At 41.1% G+C, this 20,156-nt stretch overlaps 2 protein-coding genes across 2 annotated transcripts in view; one reads left to right on the top strand and one right to left on the bottom strand.

Annotated features, from left to right (window-relative positions):
• The window catches only part of LOC148103474 (butyrophilin-like protein 2), a 47,966-nt gene extending 33,546 nt beyond the window's left edge, over positions 1-14,420 (bottom strand). The window contains exon 1 of the transcript XR_015718576.1: positions 12,812-14,420. The gene's annotated coding sequence lies outside the window, so the exon portion shown is untranslated. The remainder of the gene's footprint in view (positions 1-12,811) is intronic.
• Positions 1-19,106, top strand: part of LOC118455924 (uncharacterized) — a 34,208-nt gene extending 15,102 nt beyond the window's left edge. Inside the window, exons 3-7 of the mRNA XM_087838118.1 lie at positions 17,127-17,272; positions 17,399-17,482; positions 17,583-17,767; positions 17,924-18,142; positions 18,233-19,106. Of these exons, the coding sequence (XP_087694244.1) occupies positions 17,127-17,272; positions 17,399-17,482; positions 17,583-17,767; positions 17,924-18,142; positions 18,233-18,570 (972 nt within the window). The 3' untranslated portion in view covers positions 18,571-19,106. The remainder of the gene's footprint in view (positions 1-17,126; positions 17,273-17,398; positions 17,483-17,582; positions 17,768-17,923; positions 18,143-18,232) is intronic.
• Positions 19,107-20,156: the final 1,050 nt, after the last annotated feature.

Genomic DNA, 20,156 nt, shown 5'->3' on the forward strand with positions numbered 1-20,156 from the left:
TTATTGTATTAAACAAGAACTCTTTTTCATTATATGTCTAATAGTGAAAATAAATGCGCTAAAAACCAAACAGCAGACACATATGGGACTAATAAGAACTGCTTTGAGCTCCTACTACTCAGTTACAACACTGATAATATTCTGCCATCTGGACTTGAGGCTGAGCCATTGGTTAAAGTCAAATAATCCCTAAAGAAAATTGCTGATCTGCCACATTTTTTTCTGCTTATCTAGAGCCGGGTTGCAGGGGCAGCAGCCTAAGGAGAGAAGCCCATAACTCCCTCTCCTTCGCTACCTCCTCCAGTTCCTCCTCCGGGGAACACCAAGGTGTTCCCAAGGCCAGCCGAGAGATATTATCCCTTCAGCGTGTCCTGGGTCTTGCTCAGACCTCGACCCAGTGGGCTATCCCCAGAAAACCTCAATGTACAGGCAGCAAGCTGAGGGGATGCTAAGATACCAAACTAAGATAACCTGACTGTATCAGTACTGTATTTTCTTTGAATTGTTGCCTTTTTTTGGTGGAGGTGTGTCCCAGGGATCCCAGGGGCTATGTTGTTGTTTGTTAGGCTCTGCTGTAACAAATTGGTCCTGGGTGAGGGACCAGAGAAAGAGCAATTCAACAACTCTTATGAACAGAGGTCCATGTGGCCTGGCTGGGCATAGCCCAAAAAAGTGACACACTTTTGTAGGCCCGGCACCCACACGAGGAGCTGTAGGGGTTAGGTATAGCTGTGGGGGCGTGGCCAGTAGCGGAGACCCTGGTCGACCCATCCCTGGCTATCGAGATTACCAAGTTCATCTTTGACACAATAAGATATATCCAGTACATCTCACATCTTTCTCTTAAGTACGTGTTCCAGTTTCAGCTGCTGACTGGCTCTTTTTGGGGCGGGGCAACCATGTTTATTGCAGATTTAGATTTATATGAAATTCTCCTTGAAATGTCTCTCTGTTTACACGTTTTTTAAATCATCGTTATTTGTTTTCAATACTTCCTTTATGAAAGTCTTTACAGGATTATTTATATACTTCCAAAATATAGTAAAAACAGACCTTTGACCTCACATGAAAGGGCAATGACCCACAACCCATCATAAAGAGAAAAAATATTACCTCGTCTTTCATTGACAGGTTGTTCTCGATGAGCTGATATCTGGATGATGACATGAGTGATGAGGTCATCTTCTTCACTTTCCTCTTGATCTACTGAAATGATCCAAGCTGATCAATAAAATGAATTAAATATCTAAACAGAGATTTGACCCAAAACCAATGTCAAAAAATGTGTTATTTCACCAGATACGTACTCTTAATGTCATTAACTTTGCCTCCAGGAACACTGCGAGAAACCATTTTAGTTATTTTTGACCAGATTATATCCTTCAGTGTCCATATTCAACTACTTGCTGTCTCCCATGTCTGTCTCAAACTGATGCTGAAAAACTAGATTACCGTAATGCACTAAGTGTATCTGTGTCAGTCAACTTTTACACTCACTATGTGCTTAAACTCCACTTTTAAATATTTGCCATTATGAATCTTTGGCTCTCTTCTACAACATGTCTCTGTCCTGTCTTCCTCCCCTCATGTCAACCAATCACGGCAGATGGCTGCCCCTCCCTGAGCCTGATTTTGCTGGAGGTTCCTTCCTGATAAAAGGGAGATTTTCCTCCCCACTTTCACCAAAGCTCTTGCTCACAGGAGGTCAGATGACTCTTGGGTTTTACTGTTTGGTTTTTTATTTTTTATTTTTATTTCCATCCATCCATTTGCCTCCACTTATCCTTTTCAGGGTCACGGGGGAGCCTATCCCAGCTGTCTTAGGGTGACAGGCAGGGTACACCCTGGACAGGTTGCCAGTCTGGCGCAGGGCAAACACACGGAAACAGAAAACCATTCTCACTCACATTCAATCACGTATTCACACCTATGTGCAATTTAGATTTTTCAATTAACCTATTCCCAACCTTTTTTATTTGTTTTGTTTAATGATCATAATGAATGTGAACTTTATTCTACTAAACAAACTCAGACATGAAAGATCAGGAAGTCTGAGTCTCACCTTCAGGTTTCCTGTGAACACATCGTCTCACCAGCAGAACCAGTAACACCAGTAGAACCACAACACAGACTGATCCAACAAATGAAAGTACAGAGAGAACAGGAGGAGAGAGTGATGGAGAAACAGCGATGGAGGTGGATGTAGGTGGAGGTGTGGTGGTGTTTCTCTCTAAAATAAAGCAAACACAGTCATTAAGTTGTCGTCACATTGTGAATGTTGAAAGCTGCAGAAACACAGACAGGTGAGTGTGTCACCTGTGACAGTGATCCAGCTGGATGGAGACTCTCCATGACCGCTGATGTCACACTTGTAGAGGCCTTCATCAGACCTGGAAACATGCTGGATGGTCATGTGACCTGTAGGCTGCTTCCTGATGAGGGAGCCATCTTTATAGAAAGCAGCTGGGAGGTTGGAGGGAGTGGTCTTTGTTTTACAGAGCAGAGTGACGTCATCTCCCTCCATCACAGGGAGGACAGGACTCTGCAGGATCACTGATCCACCTCAACACAGAGACAAACTACAGCATTTCATCCATTTACACACAGCTTCATCAACACTAACTCCACACACTCAGCTTACCAGTGACTGTCAGGTTAACCATGTTACTGATGGGACCCTCTCTGGACTCACACCAGTAAACTCCACTGTCTCGTTCAACGATGTAACTAATGTCACAGGAAGAGTTAAATGATGTTCCCCACCCATCTCCACACTGAGTCCTCTGTTGTTTGCTTGTGTTTCTCCTCAGAGTCCATCCAGCAGAGCTGTCGTCCTCCTCACAGCTCAGAGACACAAAGTCTCCTTTAAAGAACTGAGAGCTGCTGGGACTCACAGTCAGACGAGCTGTGAGGGTTACAATGAAAAACTGATAATTTCTTGTGTAGACTTTCAGCTGTCATTTGAGGGTTTACGAGTTTCAGCTACCTAACATCTGCCACCATCTTTAATGAGTGACCAAAAAATTAACTAGACAATTATTCAGTCATTTCATGGGCAGGTATTGCAATTCTATTATGTCATTATCAGTTAAGATATTATCAGTTAAGATATGAGGCCTTGAGTTGATTTGAGTTGTTGTGCTTGCATTTAGAAGATTTTGCTGTGGACCAACAACATGCAGTTAAAGCGGCTCTCAATGCAGGTGAATCAAGCCACCCTTAAGCTGCAGAAGGAAAAAAAAAACAACATAAAAACATCTGAGAAATTGCCTTCGTGAACTAGGCAATGCGAAAAGACCTGGATATCCATGGAAGACAACAGTGGTGAATGGCCGCATAATTTCAATACTCATGAGAAACAATCCTTAGTAGCCAACTGAGGGAACAATGCATTTTCTACCATTCTCTTTATGTCTACCATTACAACTAAACTGCATGAAAGTAAATCCACAGGGTTCACTGAAAGGTGCAAGCCACTCATGAGCCTCAAGTATAAGAAGACTCGATTCGACTTTATTAAATAAAAAAAAAAATCATCTAAAAAAAGTTGTAAAAACGTACTTTAGACTGATGAAACCAAGATCAACCTCTACCATAATGATCCAAAGCGTAGTGATGGCTTGGGAGTGCATGGGTGGCAGTGGCACTGGGGAACTAGCGTTTATTTATGATGTGACACAGGATTTACATTTATTTATCCTTATCCTTCATTTCATCAGTTTTATATGTGAGCTCCATTGTGAAGCATGAACACAATCAGGTCATATCAGTGAGCATTTCTCAGGTTTAAACTGTGACAGAAGAAGGTTACTGACCTTGGTTTGTTGTGCAGCTCAGCAGTGAGATCAGAACTAAAGAGAAATGACACTCAGGTTGATTTGAGGTGAACATAATGAACAACTCCACACAAACAGCTGACAAACACAAACACTGACATTGACACAGTGTTGTGAATTTTATTTTTGGATTTATGGGGTAGCTCACATTCTAGTGTTTTATTATTTAGTCATGAGTTTGAGTGCTTCTGAGTTTTGCAGTTCTTAGTTCCTTGTTTGCTGATGTTAATCTGAGTCTGGTCTCTGTGCATCTCCTGTGTGAAGTCAGTCGTGTCTCTGGTGTTAGTGTTTATTTCTTTATGCTTGTGTCTTATTGTGTTCAGCTTTTTCTTCCTCTTGTCTAGTTACTTAGCTTCGGTTCACCTGTGCCTCATTTTCACCAGCTGTGGCCTTTCTCTCTAATTGCCTCATGTTTTTATTTAAGCCCTCAGTTTTATTCAGTTCCTGATCACCTGCAGTCTGTGTGCTCTCCTGCTTGTCTGTTAGGCAGTCCATGTTAGTTTTTTTCTTTCTCTCTCCCCAGTCAGTTAGTGCCAGAATTCCTCTGATTATGTTTTTTTTTAAAGAAAACATATATAAAACTGTTTTCACATGAGTCTTTCTGCTCCTTTCTGGATTTGGCTCACACTTTGCCTGTATCACAAACACACTAACCACTGCACCTCTCCGCTACCTGTGCTGTTAAAACTAATTTGAATAACATTTTTATACTGTTTTAATCAACATTTCTGGAGGAACATATTGACATAAGTATTTACAGCGTGTGGACTCAGCTTTTACTGTGATCATTATGTACATGCTGAGTATATACTTTACAAATTATCTACTACTTAAACGTATTCACACAGTTTGGCATCTCCATCTGCTATCCCAATTTTTATCTAAAAAGCAGCTCTTACTGTGGTCACTCATGTACACTGACTACTCCGAGTGTATATACAAATATTCACTATAATAACCCAGTGAAGTCATGTGTCCAGCTGTGTTGATATAATGAGTGAATGGTTTGATCTTTTCACTGCCTGTTGTGTTTCCTCGACTCCTGAGCAAAGATAAAGAGTCAGTTCAGACCTGCAGTTGGTCCTCGTGGTGTTTTGAACTTGAATTCAGCCTGATTTGTTTTTCATGTCTTCTCCTCCATCATCAGTTATCAGGAGAGCAGACAGTCAAAGTACAAGAATTCAAACAAACACAGAGATTCTACTTACAGAGCAGACACAGCACAGATGTTTCCTTCATCGTCCTTCTCACTCATTTGAGCTTTTTTTCATTTCTGTCACTGACACCAAGTAAAGCCCGCCCTCTTCCTCTGAGCACCAGCTTTGCTATTGGTTCAAAGAAAGTGGAGGGGGGCTCACTTTTTTCTTTGTGATATGATGATGCTTGATAAAGTTATTTTGAAATCTTACTACAATCACACTTCCCTTTAAAGAAAATTAACCATTGTCGGATTATGATATTATTTTATGCCATGTTAGACCCTAATTAAAGATTGTGAATTATTATGTAGTTTTAGTTTGCATTATTCTCCTGAATTAGAAGAAGGTGATAACAATTACATTTGGTAAACTGATTTGCATTACATGAGACTGCTGATTTATTGTGAATGAATGATATTGTTTTATGATGCATTATACTGCTGAGTTATAAGAAAATACTGTTCCAGAAAGTCATCGCCTTATTTGTCTGATTAGAAGAGAACGGAGCATACTGCCCCATCTCAGCAGGAGCAGATAAACAGGGAGCCAAGGTCGTAGCTTAGGCGCTGTGTGAGAGAAAGAATGTGAATGTTTAGGCTTTTATGATTAGGTGGGGGCCACTAGAGGCTATAAGAGTTTGATCAAGGCTCCACCATTTTGAGATCTGATGCTGTCTGCTGTATGGTGTCCATCTCCCACGCGTGTGTTCATTAAATCATCGTTTGACTTGACCCGGCCGGACCAGTGTTGTTATTTTGGGTTTTCCTCCTGTATCCATCCTCAATATTTGAATCCGTAACAGTTTTGGGGGCTCGTCCTGTGGTATTGGGATGGAAGTTTTGGAGGCTTGGACGGTCCGAGGTAGTCAGACGGGCAGACATTATCCGGCAATCGAACTGAGTGGACAGGCGCCTTTATAAAAGAGGTAGGCACAGGCCTGTTGATTTTATCCGAAGTGTGCTGAATTGGACGATAAAATTAAATGTCTATTCAGTAAAAGTTGCAGGTGAGTGTCTGTTTTGATTTTGATGAAAAATCTCATGAGTGTTGAAACTTGAAGTAAGGTTATAAGTAATAATACTGGGTTAGAGTCCCAAGATAAAGTAATAATACTGGGTTAGAGTCCCAAGGTAAAGGAAAATAATACTGAGTTAGAGTCTCAGGTAGTTTGATAGGGAATTGGTCAGTTTGTGAGTTAGAGGCTCCATTGGTCTAAAGGATTGCATCTGTGTTGGCCATGTTGAGAGTTAGAGGCTCCATTGTTCATAACGTTGCATCTGCGTCAGTCATACTCTTGTTTTAGAGAGTTGACGGCGGTTTAAAAGTATTATAAATTTTGTGAGAACGGTGGTTAGAGGCCACTAGGAGGCGCAGTGCTCAGAGGTAACGCTTGCCAAGGCCGGGGACGCCTAGGCCTTGTCCTCTTTGAGGGATAGTCAGTTGGTCACTGTGGAGCTTGGGGCACTCCAGAATAACTAGTGGTTGCACCACTTACCGTGTTGAACGGTATCTGCGCTTTTTTGGACACTTTAAATTGAGTTAGGGACTTTAGAGATGAGGCCAGATACAGTTAGAGGCTGATACTGGTTAATTGATTACAAAAAAGTTGGACTTTCTTCTGTTGAACCCGTTATCTTAAATTTGTCAAAATTGTGTAGGCGCTAAAACTTTCAGGCCTGAGAGTGATTGTAAATATAAGACGTCTTTGTAATATAATAGAGAGTTGAGTGTGAAACGAGGCTGTGTGTGACGACAGCGCGTTGCAGCGCTGCGAGCTATTTTTAGATAGTGTGTGAACATGCAAATGAGGTGGTTGCTGTGAAGCCCACAGAGGACTTCCTGTTTAGCGTGTTATTGAGTTTTATAAGTATGATTTGCAAACAATGATACATGCCTGTAATTAAAACGCTGATTTTGCTGATTATAATATTATAAATAAAGTTTTGAATGACTACGGTGAATGTTTAATGTTTGGCTGAGTTTTGATATGGGAGAGACGGCTTCGCAGCTGTTGGGGGTAAGTGACCGGAAACTTGCATGCCCATAAAAGGCAACTGCCTGACTGTGTGAACTATGCACCAAGAGAGAGAGTAAAATCTAGGCAGATGAACCAAATGGATGTTGTAAGAAAAATAGTAAATGAATGTTTTAGTCTCTTAATACAGGTGGATTTCTCTCAACCTGGAAACCTGAGTACAGCAGCAAAAGGATAGATTAATAAAATTGGGACGACAGACAGGCCAAGCTCTGGCTCAAAATTTTACAGCTTGACCTCTCACTTTGTCCCCACCCGAAAAAGAAGCTTAAAGGACATCTTCTCCTCCAGTTATCGGTTACCATCACTGGAAATTTTCAGGCAAGTTTTTCACTGAATTGTTTTTGGCACCATGTGTCCCTGAATCTCACAAGCAAGCTCTAATTCCTGGATGAAGACATGGAATGTTGTTATTTAAGGTGGGAAATCAAAATTTGGGAAACAAAATTAAAAACATACACAATTAGAGAAATGCCTTGTTGGAAAAAAGTTAAAATATCCCACCCACAAACGCACATACACGCAATGAAGAAACAGCTTACACTCATGAACACGTGAAGATTTTCCAGCAAGCTTAAAGCAGCGAAACTTAACATACACCTGATGTTAAATGATAAAGTCTATCCACTACTAACAATTAAACTCTCTGGGTTGCAGGACAACAACTTGACTTCAAAAAGACAGACACTGGTAGGATAAACCGGTGATGAAATAATAAATTTAGTGGTTAAAAGAGTCAAATTGTGACATGTTTTCCTCTGATTGATTAACACAAGTGATTATTGAATGAAATAAAATTCCTTTTTTGAATTATTAAACATGATCTTAAGAATTTTAACATGTACCTGTGTTGTCCTGTCAACTTGGTGGGTTAGGAGTTGATTATATAGTGAGAAAAAACAAAAAAAAAGGGGGGGGGAGAAGGCTGACACAGGGCCTGGCCCCTCTCTGAATAACACAGCCAAAACAACATCATTTTCCTGTTCGTTTGTTTTTGTTTTGTTTTGTTTTTTCTCTTTATGCTTAGTTACAGGCTGCTTTGTCGGCCCGGAAAGCCGAGGCTGACCTGGACTCCTGCTCTCCCCTCTACCATCTTTGCTCTCCCTTCTACCATCTTTGATGTGACCCTGACCAAATGCTACAGCAGCTGGACTCACAACAACAGCCTGAGAATGTCAACAGTGCTGCAGGAAAGAGATCTCATGCAGCGGAGACGGAGAACGTTAAATCCAAGGCCCGTTTCACTACACGGGGGAGATTTCCAGACAGCTTCAGCTGACAGAGCTGTGACGAGACGCCTATTAAGCCCGGATGAAAAGTGAGGCCGAGCAAAAGAATGCTGACCTTAACAACTCTGCATTAAAACTGTGCAGGACAGTGATGGACCAACACGGATGATCGGGCAGTAAAAAGGGCGTGCCAGAGACACGAGGAGTAACTGAGGTCAGGAGGCACCTCAGATTGGACAAAAGCAGCAGAAGAACATAAGCTGAAGGCACAGGTGTTGGGGCTCGGTCAGCAGTTGACCTCTGAGAAGAGCTGGACAGCAGAGCTGCAGAAGGCCGTGGAGCAAAGCAAGGAAAACATCAATAAACTTCAATCTGACGTGTACGGAAAAGACTCTGAGGTTTCTGCCCTCAGTGAGAGCTCAAGACATCAGAGCAGAAACTGAGCATGGCTCAGGAGGAGCTGGCTGCTAATCAAACCCATCAGTCAGGCTTGGAGTCCCAGATACAGGACTTAAAATCAGGCCGGAGCTGGCTGGAGCAGGAGGTCGCCAAACCTGACGAGAAGCTCCAACACAAGGAGCAAACCCTGAAGGAGATGCAGAAGCAAAAAGGGTCAAGTCAAGGAGAAGCTGGACAAGGAGAAGATGCAGGACACTGGAGAAAAGGACTGCCTCAATTGGGGCCAGAACCAGTATGGAGAGAACTTTGGGCAGCAGCACCAATGGACCCAAACGGACTGAAAAGGAGGAGAGCAGGACCCCAGGGCGCGCTTCAGGCCATGGTTTACCCAGAACACCAGAACAGGAAAGTGATGAACACAAACACACACACAAACACACACATCTACATACACTGACTCAGAATCAAGAGAAACACACATATGAACACATATGCACTCGTTGATTGACTGAGAAATGACACACACACACGCACACAAATCGAAATGCTGATTCAATTCACTGAGAAGTGATCCACACACACACACACATACACACATACATGTTTGTGCAATGAAGAGTGATACACACACACGCTGATGCAATGAAGAATGCTTTACTAACAAATGCTATGCTGATACGCAAAATGCTGCACACAAACGTCCAAATACAGAATTTGTTACAACAACAAGAAGTAATTGATTGTTTATTGGTTAAATGCATTTCATGTCACCCAGAGGGCATCTGTGCAGATTTAGGGGACAGGGTCTAGAGCAGTTTGGTTATGAAAACAATGTCTGTGAGTGATGTCTGTTTATGGCTCAAGGCCTCGACTGAATTGTTTACTGTGCTTCACACAGCCTGATAAGGAGCAGTGGTACAGAGTGAAAATGATGAATTAACGGTGTGAGCCTTATTTCGGAGCGCCACATTTTTGTGATTGAGATTTAATTGAAGGAGGAGCACACTGAAAATAAATAAAAATAAATAATAAAATATAAAAAAAAAAGAAAAGAAAAGGGGGCCAGCCCTTGGATTTACGTAAGCATCCCACGTGTATTTAACACAATTGCCTCAGGCTTTAAAGATCGGTACAAAATTCAACAGGAAATCATAGCTTCCCTGTATTTCCTACATTGTTGGCATGCTGGTGAGTGCTGTTGCTCCACAGTAAGAAGGTCCTGGGTGCAAGTCCACAGTCTGGTTAGTTTGCAGTGGTTTCTCTCTGGGTATTCTGGTTTCCTGCCACAGTGAAAAGTCATGCAGCTGTTAGAGCTAGGTTAATTGATGATTCTAAATTATCCGTGAATGTAAGTGTAAATGGTTGTTTGTTTCTAGGTGATAGACTGGTGACCTGTTCGGGGTGCACCCTGCCTCGTAACCTATCACTTTAGAGTTATTTCCCAGCCCTCGTGCAATTAGGATAAAGATAGGAGGATGGTAGTTGGTGTAGACCCATTCAATTTTTATGGTAACCAGAATTTAGATTTTGTTGAACCGTATGCAATATGAAGACAACATGTAGTATTTAAGGGACCAAGTAGAATTTGGATAAAAGTTATTGAATAGTGTTGAAATAAAATGACAGAATTGTGAAGGATTAAAATATTCCAGGAGCTCAACTTACTCCATCTGAACATGTCTTAATCGTGTAATATGAACTCAAAATGCACAGGTTTACTGAATATGAAAAGGTTGTGTTGATTTAACTCAGTTGTTTAAGTTTCTACCAAAGCAAAACATTTGTGTGCAACTGGTGTCCACTATTGAATCAAATAAGTCCAACACGTTTTTGTCAGTGCAAAAGAAGTTACGGTACCTGTATGCCTACACAATATTGTCCCTGGACAGAGAAAAACTTTCTGGTGAAGTTTTGGTTGATTTTGGGTTTTGCTTAACACTAGGTTGATTTTATAAGTGAGGTTTGGATGGTTTTCTTTCTCTAAGAGAGAGAAAGATGGTTTTATTCTTGGACATGTTTCCAACGGGCCCCAGTATTTGTTATTATATGAGTATTTTATTGGTTACGTTTGTTTTTGCTTTTGTTACAGTGCACTGAAATAAGAACATCTGAGAGGAGTGATCCACCGGTGGTGATATTTTGGTATTTTGTGAGTTCCTGATTTAACAAATCAGCTCTTTAATCCAGGCCTGAGAGATTGAACTTTAAAGCGCTATAAACATTCTTACTGAAAACAGTTGCAAAGTATTTTTCTCCATGATTATAATGGGCTGGGGAGAAATTCACTTATATGGGACATTGATCACATGAGAAGTCCTGAGCCTAAAAGGATTGCAGCGAGTCAATCCAGTCAAAAAAACAAGGAACTGTTTTCCTTTAAAATGATGACGTCATCTTGCTGGTGATGGAGCCTCGAATAGGTTGTGTGTGAGACTCCATTATCAGCAATATCTGGTATGAATGTGTGTGAATGTATGCATGTGACTGGACTGTGATGGACTGACGACTAAATGTTTAAACTGACTTGACACTGAGACAAAAACGATACCGACTTTAGGATTAGTACATGTCTACAAACAATTCACCCAGCTTGTAAAAGAAGGGTGGATGTTTTGTCTCGCTTTGTTTTGTTTTTGCAGGAGTAGGAGGACAGAGACTAGGGGGGAGGCTGTAGCTTCACATGAGTGTGAACTGCAGACTTAACCCTTTGGTTGCTAATTTTGAGCTACTGATGTTTCCATCAAGAAAATTGTGTTTTATTAGCTGTGTTTCGATTAATGCAGCACATTATATTGTTGGGAATGTTAAATGCTAAAGTGAAGAGAAGCTTTGATTTCACTCATGACTGAACATGTTATTATTAACCATAGCGGGCCACTGTAAAAAGTCAATCAATTTTGATAGAAAAAGCAAGAAAAAACTCTATTGATACCTACACAGCAAATCCAGCATGTCCAAATTAACACTGTCAGATTTGATTTCAACACTTTTAAAGTGTCTATATGGGTCCACACCAGAGAGTGTTGATTTGACTCTTTTTGTAGAGTTGGTACGTTAACTCTGATTTAGTGTTAAACACCAAATCTCTCTGGAGTTGATAATTTGGCACTTGGTGTTAAGAGTTTATATATTAACTCTCAAAGAGTATTTTAGTTTAGCTACGTAAGAGTTATCTTCTAATTAATTCTAAAAAGCGGGAATTTTACTGTTCTGAACTTCTAGAAATTTCTTTTGGAAATAAACATTTACTAAAAAGACGCAATGGTTTTTGAAAAACATTTATTCTGAACTGTGCACCACAATTTCAAAACATTTTCTGAAAGATGTAACAGTGTACATGTTCTCACTTTCATTAGAATTTCGTTTATCAAAAGGTCTGACATAGGTGAGCTGGTAAATGCAAATAACAGCATTCTCATCACTTATTTCAATAAATACAAAATACAATATGCATGTCCTTCAGTCATCACTTTGTGGAACTTCAACGCACTTCTGCTCTCCCCCATATTTCATCTTCACAAGCATATCCTATGTGGAGATTGAATAAAAATTAGTTGACACTAATTAATGGCACAAATCAATTGCAGCACAGTAAAAAAAAAAAAAAAAAAGGAATCCTTTTTGAGCCATTACTTGTGTAAAGTATTTTCCCAAAAGACAAGGACACAGACAACAGGTAATACTGAACTAAATGTAAAACCTCAACCTTTTTCATTTTTACCTAAAACCGTGTGCACAAAACTCTGGAGGAATCTAAATGCTAACGTAGAACTCAGTCGGGACTTGGGACATCTGCTACTGCTGTTTGCTCGTTTTTATGGGAGATCGTTTTCAGGCTTCAAGTAGCACCATTATATCAACATTTCACATTCTAGACATTGTTTTAAGTGTATTTGACCAAGAAATTTGACTGAAAATTCACATGCAAGCTTTTTTTTCAAGGCTGTGGTATTTGCCCGCAAACAATACCTTTCAGCTAGCTAAAACAGAATATTATGCTATCAGCGAGCAACATGGCTAATGCCTTTCACACAGCTTTGTCTCAACTCCAAAGAGCCACAGAAGTAAAAGCTAATAACAATAATTGAAACAATCTTTGAAAACATGACTTACCAAGCATGGCAAACAACTCAAATATGTAGAGCAAAATGTTCTGAAACGGCTTCACTTCAGCTTCGATTGGAGCCGTGCTGGGGGCGGAGTCTGTGAATTTACTCTATTTGTGTCATAGCCCCTGTAGGAGTTCAGAGTTAAGAGGTCAAGAGTTAATGTTTCCATTGTAACACCTCCAGATTTGACATAGAAACACTCATTTTTAACACTCGATTTTAACTACTATCATTTTACACCTCAGAGTTACATTAAAAGAATGTGACTTTACTTAGAGTAAAATTAACTCTAAGACTACTAACACCAAAACATTTAACACTTTTGAATTTGCTGTGTATGAATAACAGGGGAATGATAGACTTGTCACATTCAAAATAGAGATATGTAATGACAAACCTTGGTCCACGTCATTTAGGTTCTCCATTGAAATAGTCAATAATTTAGAAAAGTAAGATAGAACCGACAGGGGCATGTGGTGCTGCACAAGAACAAGAGCAAAATAAAGAAAAATTATTGTGTTTAGCTTTGATAAATTAAAATTAAAATGTACCATTACACTCAGAGGATCAATATGAAATTCAATATATGCTAATTTTGTATGAAGTACATGACTGATAACTGTTCTGTCCTGAGCTTTTGTTTTTACAGCGCCCACTTGACCACACCAACAGTTTCTCGCCACCAAAAGCGGGTACTTGCAAAGAATAGGGAGGAATATCATCAGAAGTGGGAAAGGTAAGCCCTGATGGGGGTGATAATGTAACACACCCAAAGAAAGATTTTAGGTCTGACCAACCGTCTCAGTCGTGGGCAAAACGATGACAGTCAATAAAATTCTAAAAGATAATTTAGTGACAAAAAATATCAAGAGATAAAAGATAAAACAGTCCAGTGTCCCATTCATGAATCAAATAAAAACACACAGTCCCAAGGCCAGAGCCAGCTATGCCACACGGCCAGTTGCACTCCACATGTTGCCTTTAACAGGGGTAGAAGTTGTCCTTGGAGACCCACTACCCTGCAAGCATATAGCCAGTGATCACTCCAACCTGTGCAACTATGCTGCCTTTAGGCTGTGGCATATAATAGGCCCTGGCCTGCACAGAGAGACAAAATGACACCTTCAGTATAAAATTCATAGCGCAAAACCCATCCATCCCAAACATATCAGATTATCACATTACATACATGCACAGAGAGACAAAATGACACAGCAGTGTTTGTAGTGTGGGCTATAAGTAGACCAGTGTATCAGTGCAATCAAGTACACCTGCCTCTAATTAGTCCAACCCCATTCCAGCCATTGGCTTACCAAAAATGTGACACACGCACAAAAAACCACTCCCAACCCAGTGCAACTTCACACAATAATATGGAGCTGAATTAACACAGGCACACTAGTCTACCATGTTACAATAACACCATTAATTTCACGTATGGTCAAATTCTTAAAACTTGACCCCAAACATGAAAAATTCTTCAAACATTTAGAGACAGAGTGGAGTTCTAGATAAACATAATGCAACAAATCACATAAGGATGGAGCGTTGGAATTAATAAGATGGTGAAAAAACACGCAGGAAAAATGTTGATCATGTTGATTATGTTTATTCTAGTGTGTAGGGATTGGCTAATCTGACCAGGAAATGTTATAAATGGATTGTCGGAACAATCAGCGTTAAAATCACCTTTGACAGTCCAGACTAAGATGGCGTTGGACATCTTCAGGGCGGAAAAGGGTTGGTGTGACCAAGGTGTGGTTTGGCTTGTTGTATGTATATTTCATAATGATACAGCTCTGGATGGACCAGTTACCAGGGCATGGAAGGATGACAGACTTATTAAATGAGGAGAAGGAATTTTCTGGGATTGGAGATCCTGTGGGTGAGTGGTTGACTAAAAGCATGCATAAAATAAAAGCTATTTTTTGTTATTGACTGGTAATAGATTGATAATTGGCCACATTTACAGTTGTATTGACTTGTAGTGGATGTAGTCTACTTCATGTTTAAGCACTCTAATTAACAGATTGAAAATAGTGACATTAAAGGAAGAATATGCAGCACCACCCTGTCAAATGCCAGTGCCGGTGGGGCTCAGTGATGAATCAGGTGAGCTTCATGGCTGAATCAAAACATAGAGGCCCCTGCTGTGGTCAGTAAGGGATAAAAAGGGTGTGTTTTACTGTTATTGTAGCATCAGCATTATTGTTACATCAGAATCATATAACAAGCATTGCATTGAACATTTATTGAAGCTATTGACATATTAACATTTGTATTCCAGTGATTGTTATAACCCCATGTTAATCTTTTATTTACAGGTGTCAAAAGTAGTCAACAAGTTCATGTTGAAGTGAAGTTCATAATAATACAGGTTTTGTTTGTAGACGATTGTGAAGACGCAGGCTCTGGGCGGAGCCAGGAGTTGAACAGATCTAACATGACAATTAAATTGATTTCATTCCCTAACACAGAATAACAAGACTGGAGCAACGACACTGGACAGGAGAAAGTCTGATACTTTCTAAGATATGAGGTCGCTAACCTTTTCTTTTAATTTTCTAGCTTCATTGAATGGACACATGTTAGAATTAGAAATGGCTAATTTGTTTTTGATGTCTTTTATTAGAATGAGTGGTTTTAATCATTTTTATATATATCTTGCAAATGTGCTTATAATGAGTTGGCACTCGGTCTTTTGAAGGTCATAAGCTTCGTTCGGCGATAGTCCGGACTGATAAAGTGTAGGAAATGCCTTGAGTGCAGCGGGTTAAATGCAAACACGCTTACACACACATACACTAAATTAGGATAAGTCCTCGGGACATTCTGAATATTCTAAACAAATTCTGAACCACCAAAAGATCAGTAGACAGCAACATTAGATTGTTAGAGCTAGGAAGAGAGGTGTTTTGGTTTTCTGTCTCTTACAGAGAAAGGAACAGACACCAGACGAGGTCACAGATATACGAGGATCCTTCGCAGCAGAGACAGTTACGGTGACTGCGGAAACATCAACTGGGTTCAGGTGTCATGGCATTTTGGGCTCCAGTTAGTCACCTAAAAAGGATGGATCCCATAAACACAGCGATAACCACGAAGGGGTTGACGGAAATCCAGGAACACCAGACCAACAACGTTCGAGAGGCTGTTGGTCATAAGGAGAACACCTTTCTGTTCCTTTTCCTGGGGAACACAGCTGTGATCCCAGAATACACAGATCATTGTTTGAAATCGGGGCAGAATAATCCCCTGATCTGTGCAACGACTGAAGGGTTGTCTAACCCCTGATGTTGAAGGAAACAAGAGCAGAGGATCACCCGACTGGAAAACACTGGTGCCTACAGCAATAAAATAAAGGTTAAAAGCTCCTCGGGTAGAGGTTCTAGTCTGAGTACGTTTGGAGGGTATAAGGTAGCACCGAAATAAAGCTGTGGGAGAACTGGGGAGTGATGGGAGTATCATCTGAACCTACTGTTGTTGTTGTAATAAAAGTTTTTCTTGCATCTGAACTGCGCAAACACAGAGGTCATCTCACATATGGTTCACCCAACAGGGGGACAAAGGGCCTCAGGAGTAAGGAGAAATGAACCCGGCAACACTGGATTGCGGGGTGTAAGTGAGCTCTTTAAGTCTAAAGAGCTCAACAGGGGGAATTGTGGGATTATGATATTATTTTATGCCATGTTAGACCCCTAATTAAAGATTGTGAATTATTATGTAGTTTCAGTTTGCATTATGCTCCTGAACCAGAAGAAGGTGATAATTATTACATTTGGTAAACTGATTTGCATTACATTAGACTGTTGATTTATTGTGAATGAATGATATTGTTTTATGATGCATTATACTGCTGAGTTATAAGAAATACTGTTCACAGAAAGTCATCGTCTCATTTGTCTGATTAGAAGAGAACAGAGCATACTGCCCCATTTCATCAGGAGCAGATAAACAGGGAGCCAAGGTCGTAGCTTAGGCGCTGTGTGAGAAAGAATGTTTAGGCTTTTATGATTAGGTGGGGGCCACTAGTGGCTATAAGAGTTTGATCAAGGCTCCACCATTTTGAGATCTGATGCTGTCTGTGTATGGTGTCCATCTCCCACGCGTGTGTTCATTAAATCATCGTTTGACTTGACCCGGCCGGACCAGTGTTGTTATTTGGGTTTTCCTCTTGTATCCATTCCCAATATTTGAATCCGTAACACCATCCAGGAAGAAGAAGTAAGTCCTTTGTTCTCAGCAGCGACTCTCTTCCTGCTCTGTATGGACCCTGGGAGGTGATTTATAGTTGTCATTGACGGCTCTTGTCTCTGCAGCTGTTGGAGTGCTACTTTAAGAACATCCGCCCAGTGTCCTTACAAAACCAAAGAGCTGGCGGTGATGACGGGGGCAGGTTCTTCCTGGGAGAAGGTGGGGTCCCTCTGACCAACCCAGGAGGAGATGTACAGCGCCTGAGGGCCAGGTGAGTGCTGCACACCACTGGATCCATACTGGCAAAACGTAGCCAGTGTGGTCATAACACTCAAACACATGTGTTGCTGCGTTTGTTGGTGGATGTATAACTGCTTCACCTTTCTAATTTGGTTAGATACCTGCGCAGCGACACTGAGGATCCTGCGGCTGGGTCAGCATCACACTCAGCAGGAGGAGTAGAAACCTCGGGACAGGCCAGGTATGTTTTTCGTTTTTATGTTACCCACTAGCACAAGAAAACCTGCGTTACAAGTTTCCACATCCAAACTATTGGTGGATTTCTCTCTCATTCTGTGTAGGCCCATTTCCACAAAGCGCCCACCACTCCGAGAATGGGACGCCTTCCAGCGGACCTTCCCAGTAACCCTAAATGGAGAGCCACCTTCAAAACGCCGGTGTGTACAGGCTGGTTTTCCACACCACCGAGCCCACTACCACAGGTGGAGGGAGCTTCAGCTTAAGCAGAGAGTTCAGCACATCCTCGGTAAGCCCGTCATGCTAATGGACGCTCTGCCTCCATTATTTACAGCTCTAATATATACAAATAGCTCAGTAATACTTCACATCACAGAGGTTCAAATATATATGATTGACTCAGATGGTTGATTTGCATTATTCCTCACGTCTCGCTCTGGGACAGGGTGTGTCAGAAGAGGCAACGCCCCTCAGCGTGCAAGAGTACAGACGGCATTAGATAAGGAGACCTGGAGCACCAACAAGCCCACTGTTGATGCCGTCCTACAGGCCTGGGTTGCTCCACAGCCCAGGATCCAGGACAGCCAGTCCCTCATGTCCTCGATTTCAGAGCGGAAATGGAAGGGCCTGGCTTTGAAGGACTTAGGGGAGGAAAAGGGCAAAGGTAAATGCACCTATCGTTTGGACCACACCCTCGTTTGACAGCAAGTCGACATTTCTAAAGAGCTTATGATGACTTCCTGTTTGCTCACAGGTGTCATTGCCCTGATGCCCTTCAACAAAGGAGACGTCGTGTGCGACTACCACGGGACGTGCATCACCAAAGCTGCAGGGAATCAGAGGCTGCGGTCAGGGTCTCTCTTCTTCTACAGGGGCGAGTGCCACAGGGTTGATGCCACTGCGCCCCCTTGTGCCTGCCACCTGCACAAGGACTCCTATGGAAGGCACATGAACCGTTGCCAAAGGAATCCAAACGTGAAGCCACAAAGGTTCACAATGAACTTCCCTGCTGGTCCTCGGGAGAGTGTGCTGTTCATCGCCCTGAAGGACATCGCGGTTGGAGAGGAGCTCCTGTGGGACTATGGAGTCTAGAGGTGGCACCGTGTTTTATGTCCCATACCATATCATGGTATGGGACACTTGTTTGTGTTTTTGAGTCGTTGCCTTCGTTGTTACCTTCTTTGTTGCCTTCTTGGCTCTCGCAGCAGGCTTCTTCTTGGTAGACCTTACCAAAGCATTGGTAAGACTGAAAGTGAATCATTATACAACACATTTATATGCACAGCCTCTTGATAAGATCTGAGTGGTATTTTTTCTTTCCTTCCAGAATCATAGCAGGTTTCATTTTCATAAACTCACTTTTACTACATGTTAACAATAAAGAGTCACCCTGAAGAAACTACTGGCATTCTGAAGTAATCCCAGGGATTAGTAATATGATTGAAAGGCAGTTTAAGCTGTTTGCTCGTTAGATGCTTTTGTACCATCGCCCTGTTTGTTGGATGTATCAGGAGTTTCTGCTGTTTCTCCAGTACTGCAGCTCTCCCTATCGTTTACATTTGGATTTCTGCCCATACCAACATGACTCCAATAGAGTGTATTTTACAATCAATAAAACTGTGTTTCTTTTAATATATTGCTGTGTTTTGTATAAGTTCAAACTCAAAACACTAGAGCTATTCTGTTAGACCGTTATGCAGGAAATACACTGCAGCCAAAACATTTCATAGTTCATCAATACTGACCAATATAATAAACTTAAAGCTGCACCATCCTCCATATTCTGGTGTTTTAAAGAGTACTTAGGTTGTTTAATATTACTGCTAACTAACAGGGTTAGCATGTCCCAGCAAAAAAAGAATAATAGGGCCCCACCCTCCACCTCGTGATGCTTAATCGACGTAATCAACTTTAATTTGATGCAAATGCACAGAAATCAATTCTTTTTCTACAATAAGTAAACACATTCAACATCTTTCTTCAACAGAACTGCAGACTGCACAGGTGGTACCTTCCCAAAGGAGAAAGCACTACAGCTTACTGGGACCTAATAGTTACTATATACAATAATGGATTTCTATACATTTGACATCAGATAAAAACTTTGGTTGTAAGATTCAGATAATTATTTGATAAAAGTTGACATTTTAAATGAGAATAAGAAAGTATTTCTTCGTGCCCCCCTCTCCCTGTTAATGCCCTATACCACCTTTCACTGTTTATACCGTTACAAACTAATAACAATGATAATGATAATAATAAACACGGGCCATAAAAACTCAAATATCGACGGCCGATGGCCAGTCCAGCTGTGGCTCCATATATCTTTCTCAGAGGTGAAATGCCGGTTGACTCGGTCCATCCCTGATGGAGTCTCCCATAAATCCTTTGGCTGGACATTTGACTTGAGTTGTCTTTATTTTTCCTTTGTTTGATGCTTTGCTTGGGTTTTGTTTTGTCTGACCTTTTCTGATTAAAAACAATTGAGCTCTCATGCAGCATTTAAACATAATGCTTATGTCCCTGATAACTAAACCACTGTTGTTGTTTATTAATAATAAAAACTATTATTAATAAAATCAGAAATAAATCGCAGGCCTTTATATACCACTGGAAACCCTGTCGTGACAGCTGCAGTGGACACTTCAGAGCTCAAACTTTCTCCGATTGGCTCCAAC

This window comes from Neolamprologus brichardi, chromosome 3 (genome assembly GCF_056152115.1).
Source record: "Neolamprologus brichardi isolate AB-2024 chromosome 3, ASM5615211v1, whole genome shotgun sequence".
NCBI classification, from domain to species: Eukaryota; Metazoa; Chordata; class Actinopteri; order Cichliformes; family Cichlidae; genus Neolamprologus; species Neolamprologus brichardi.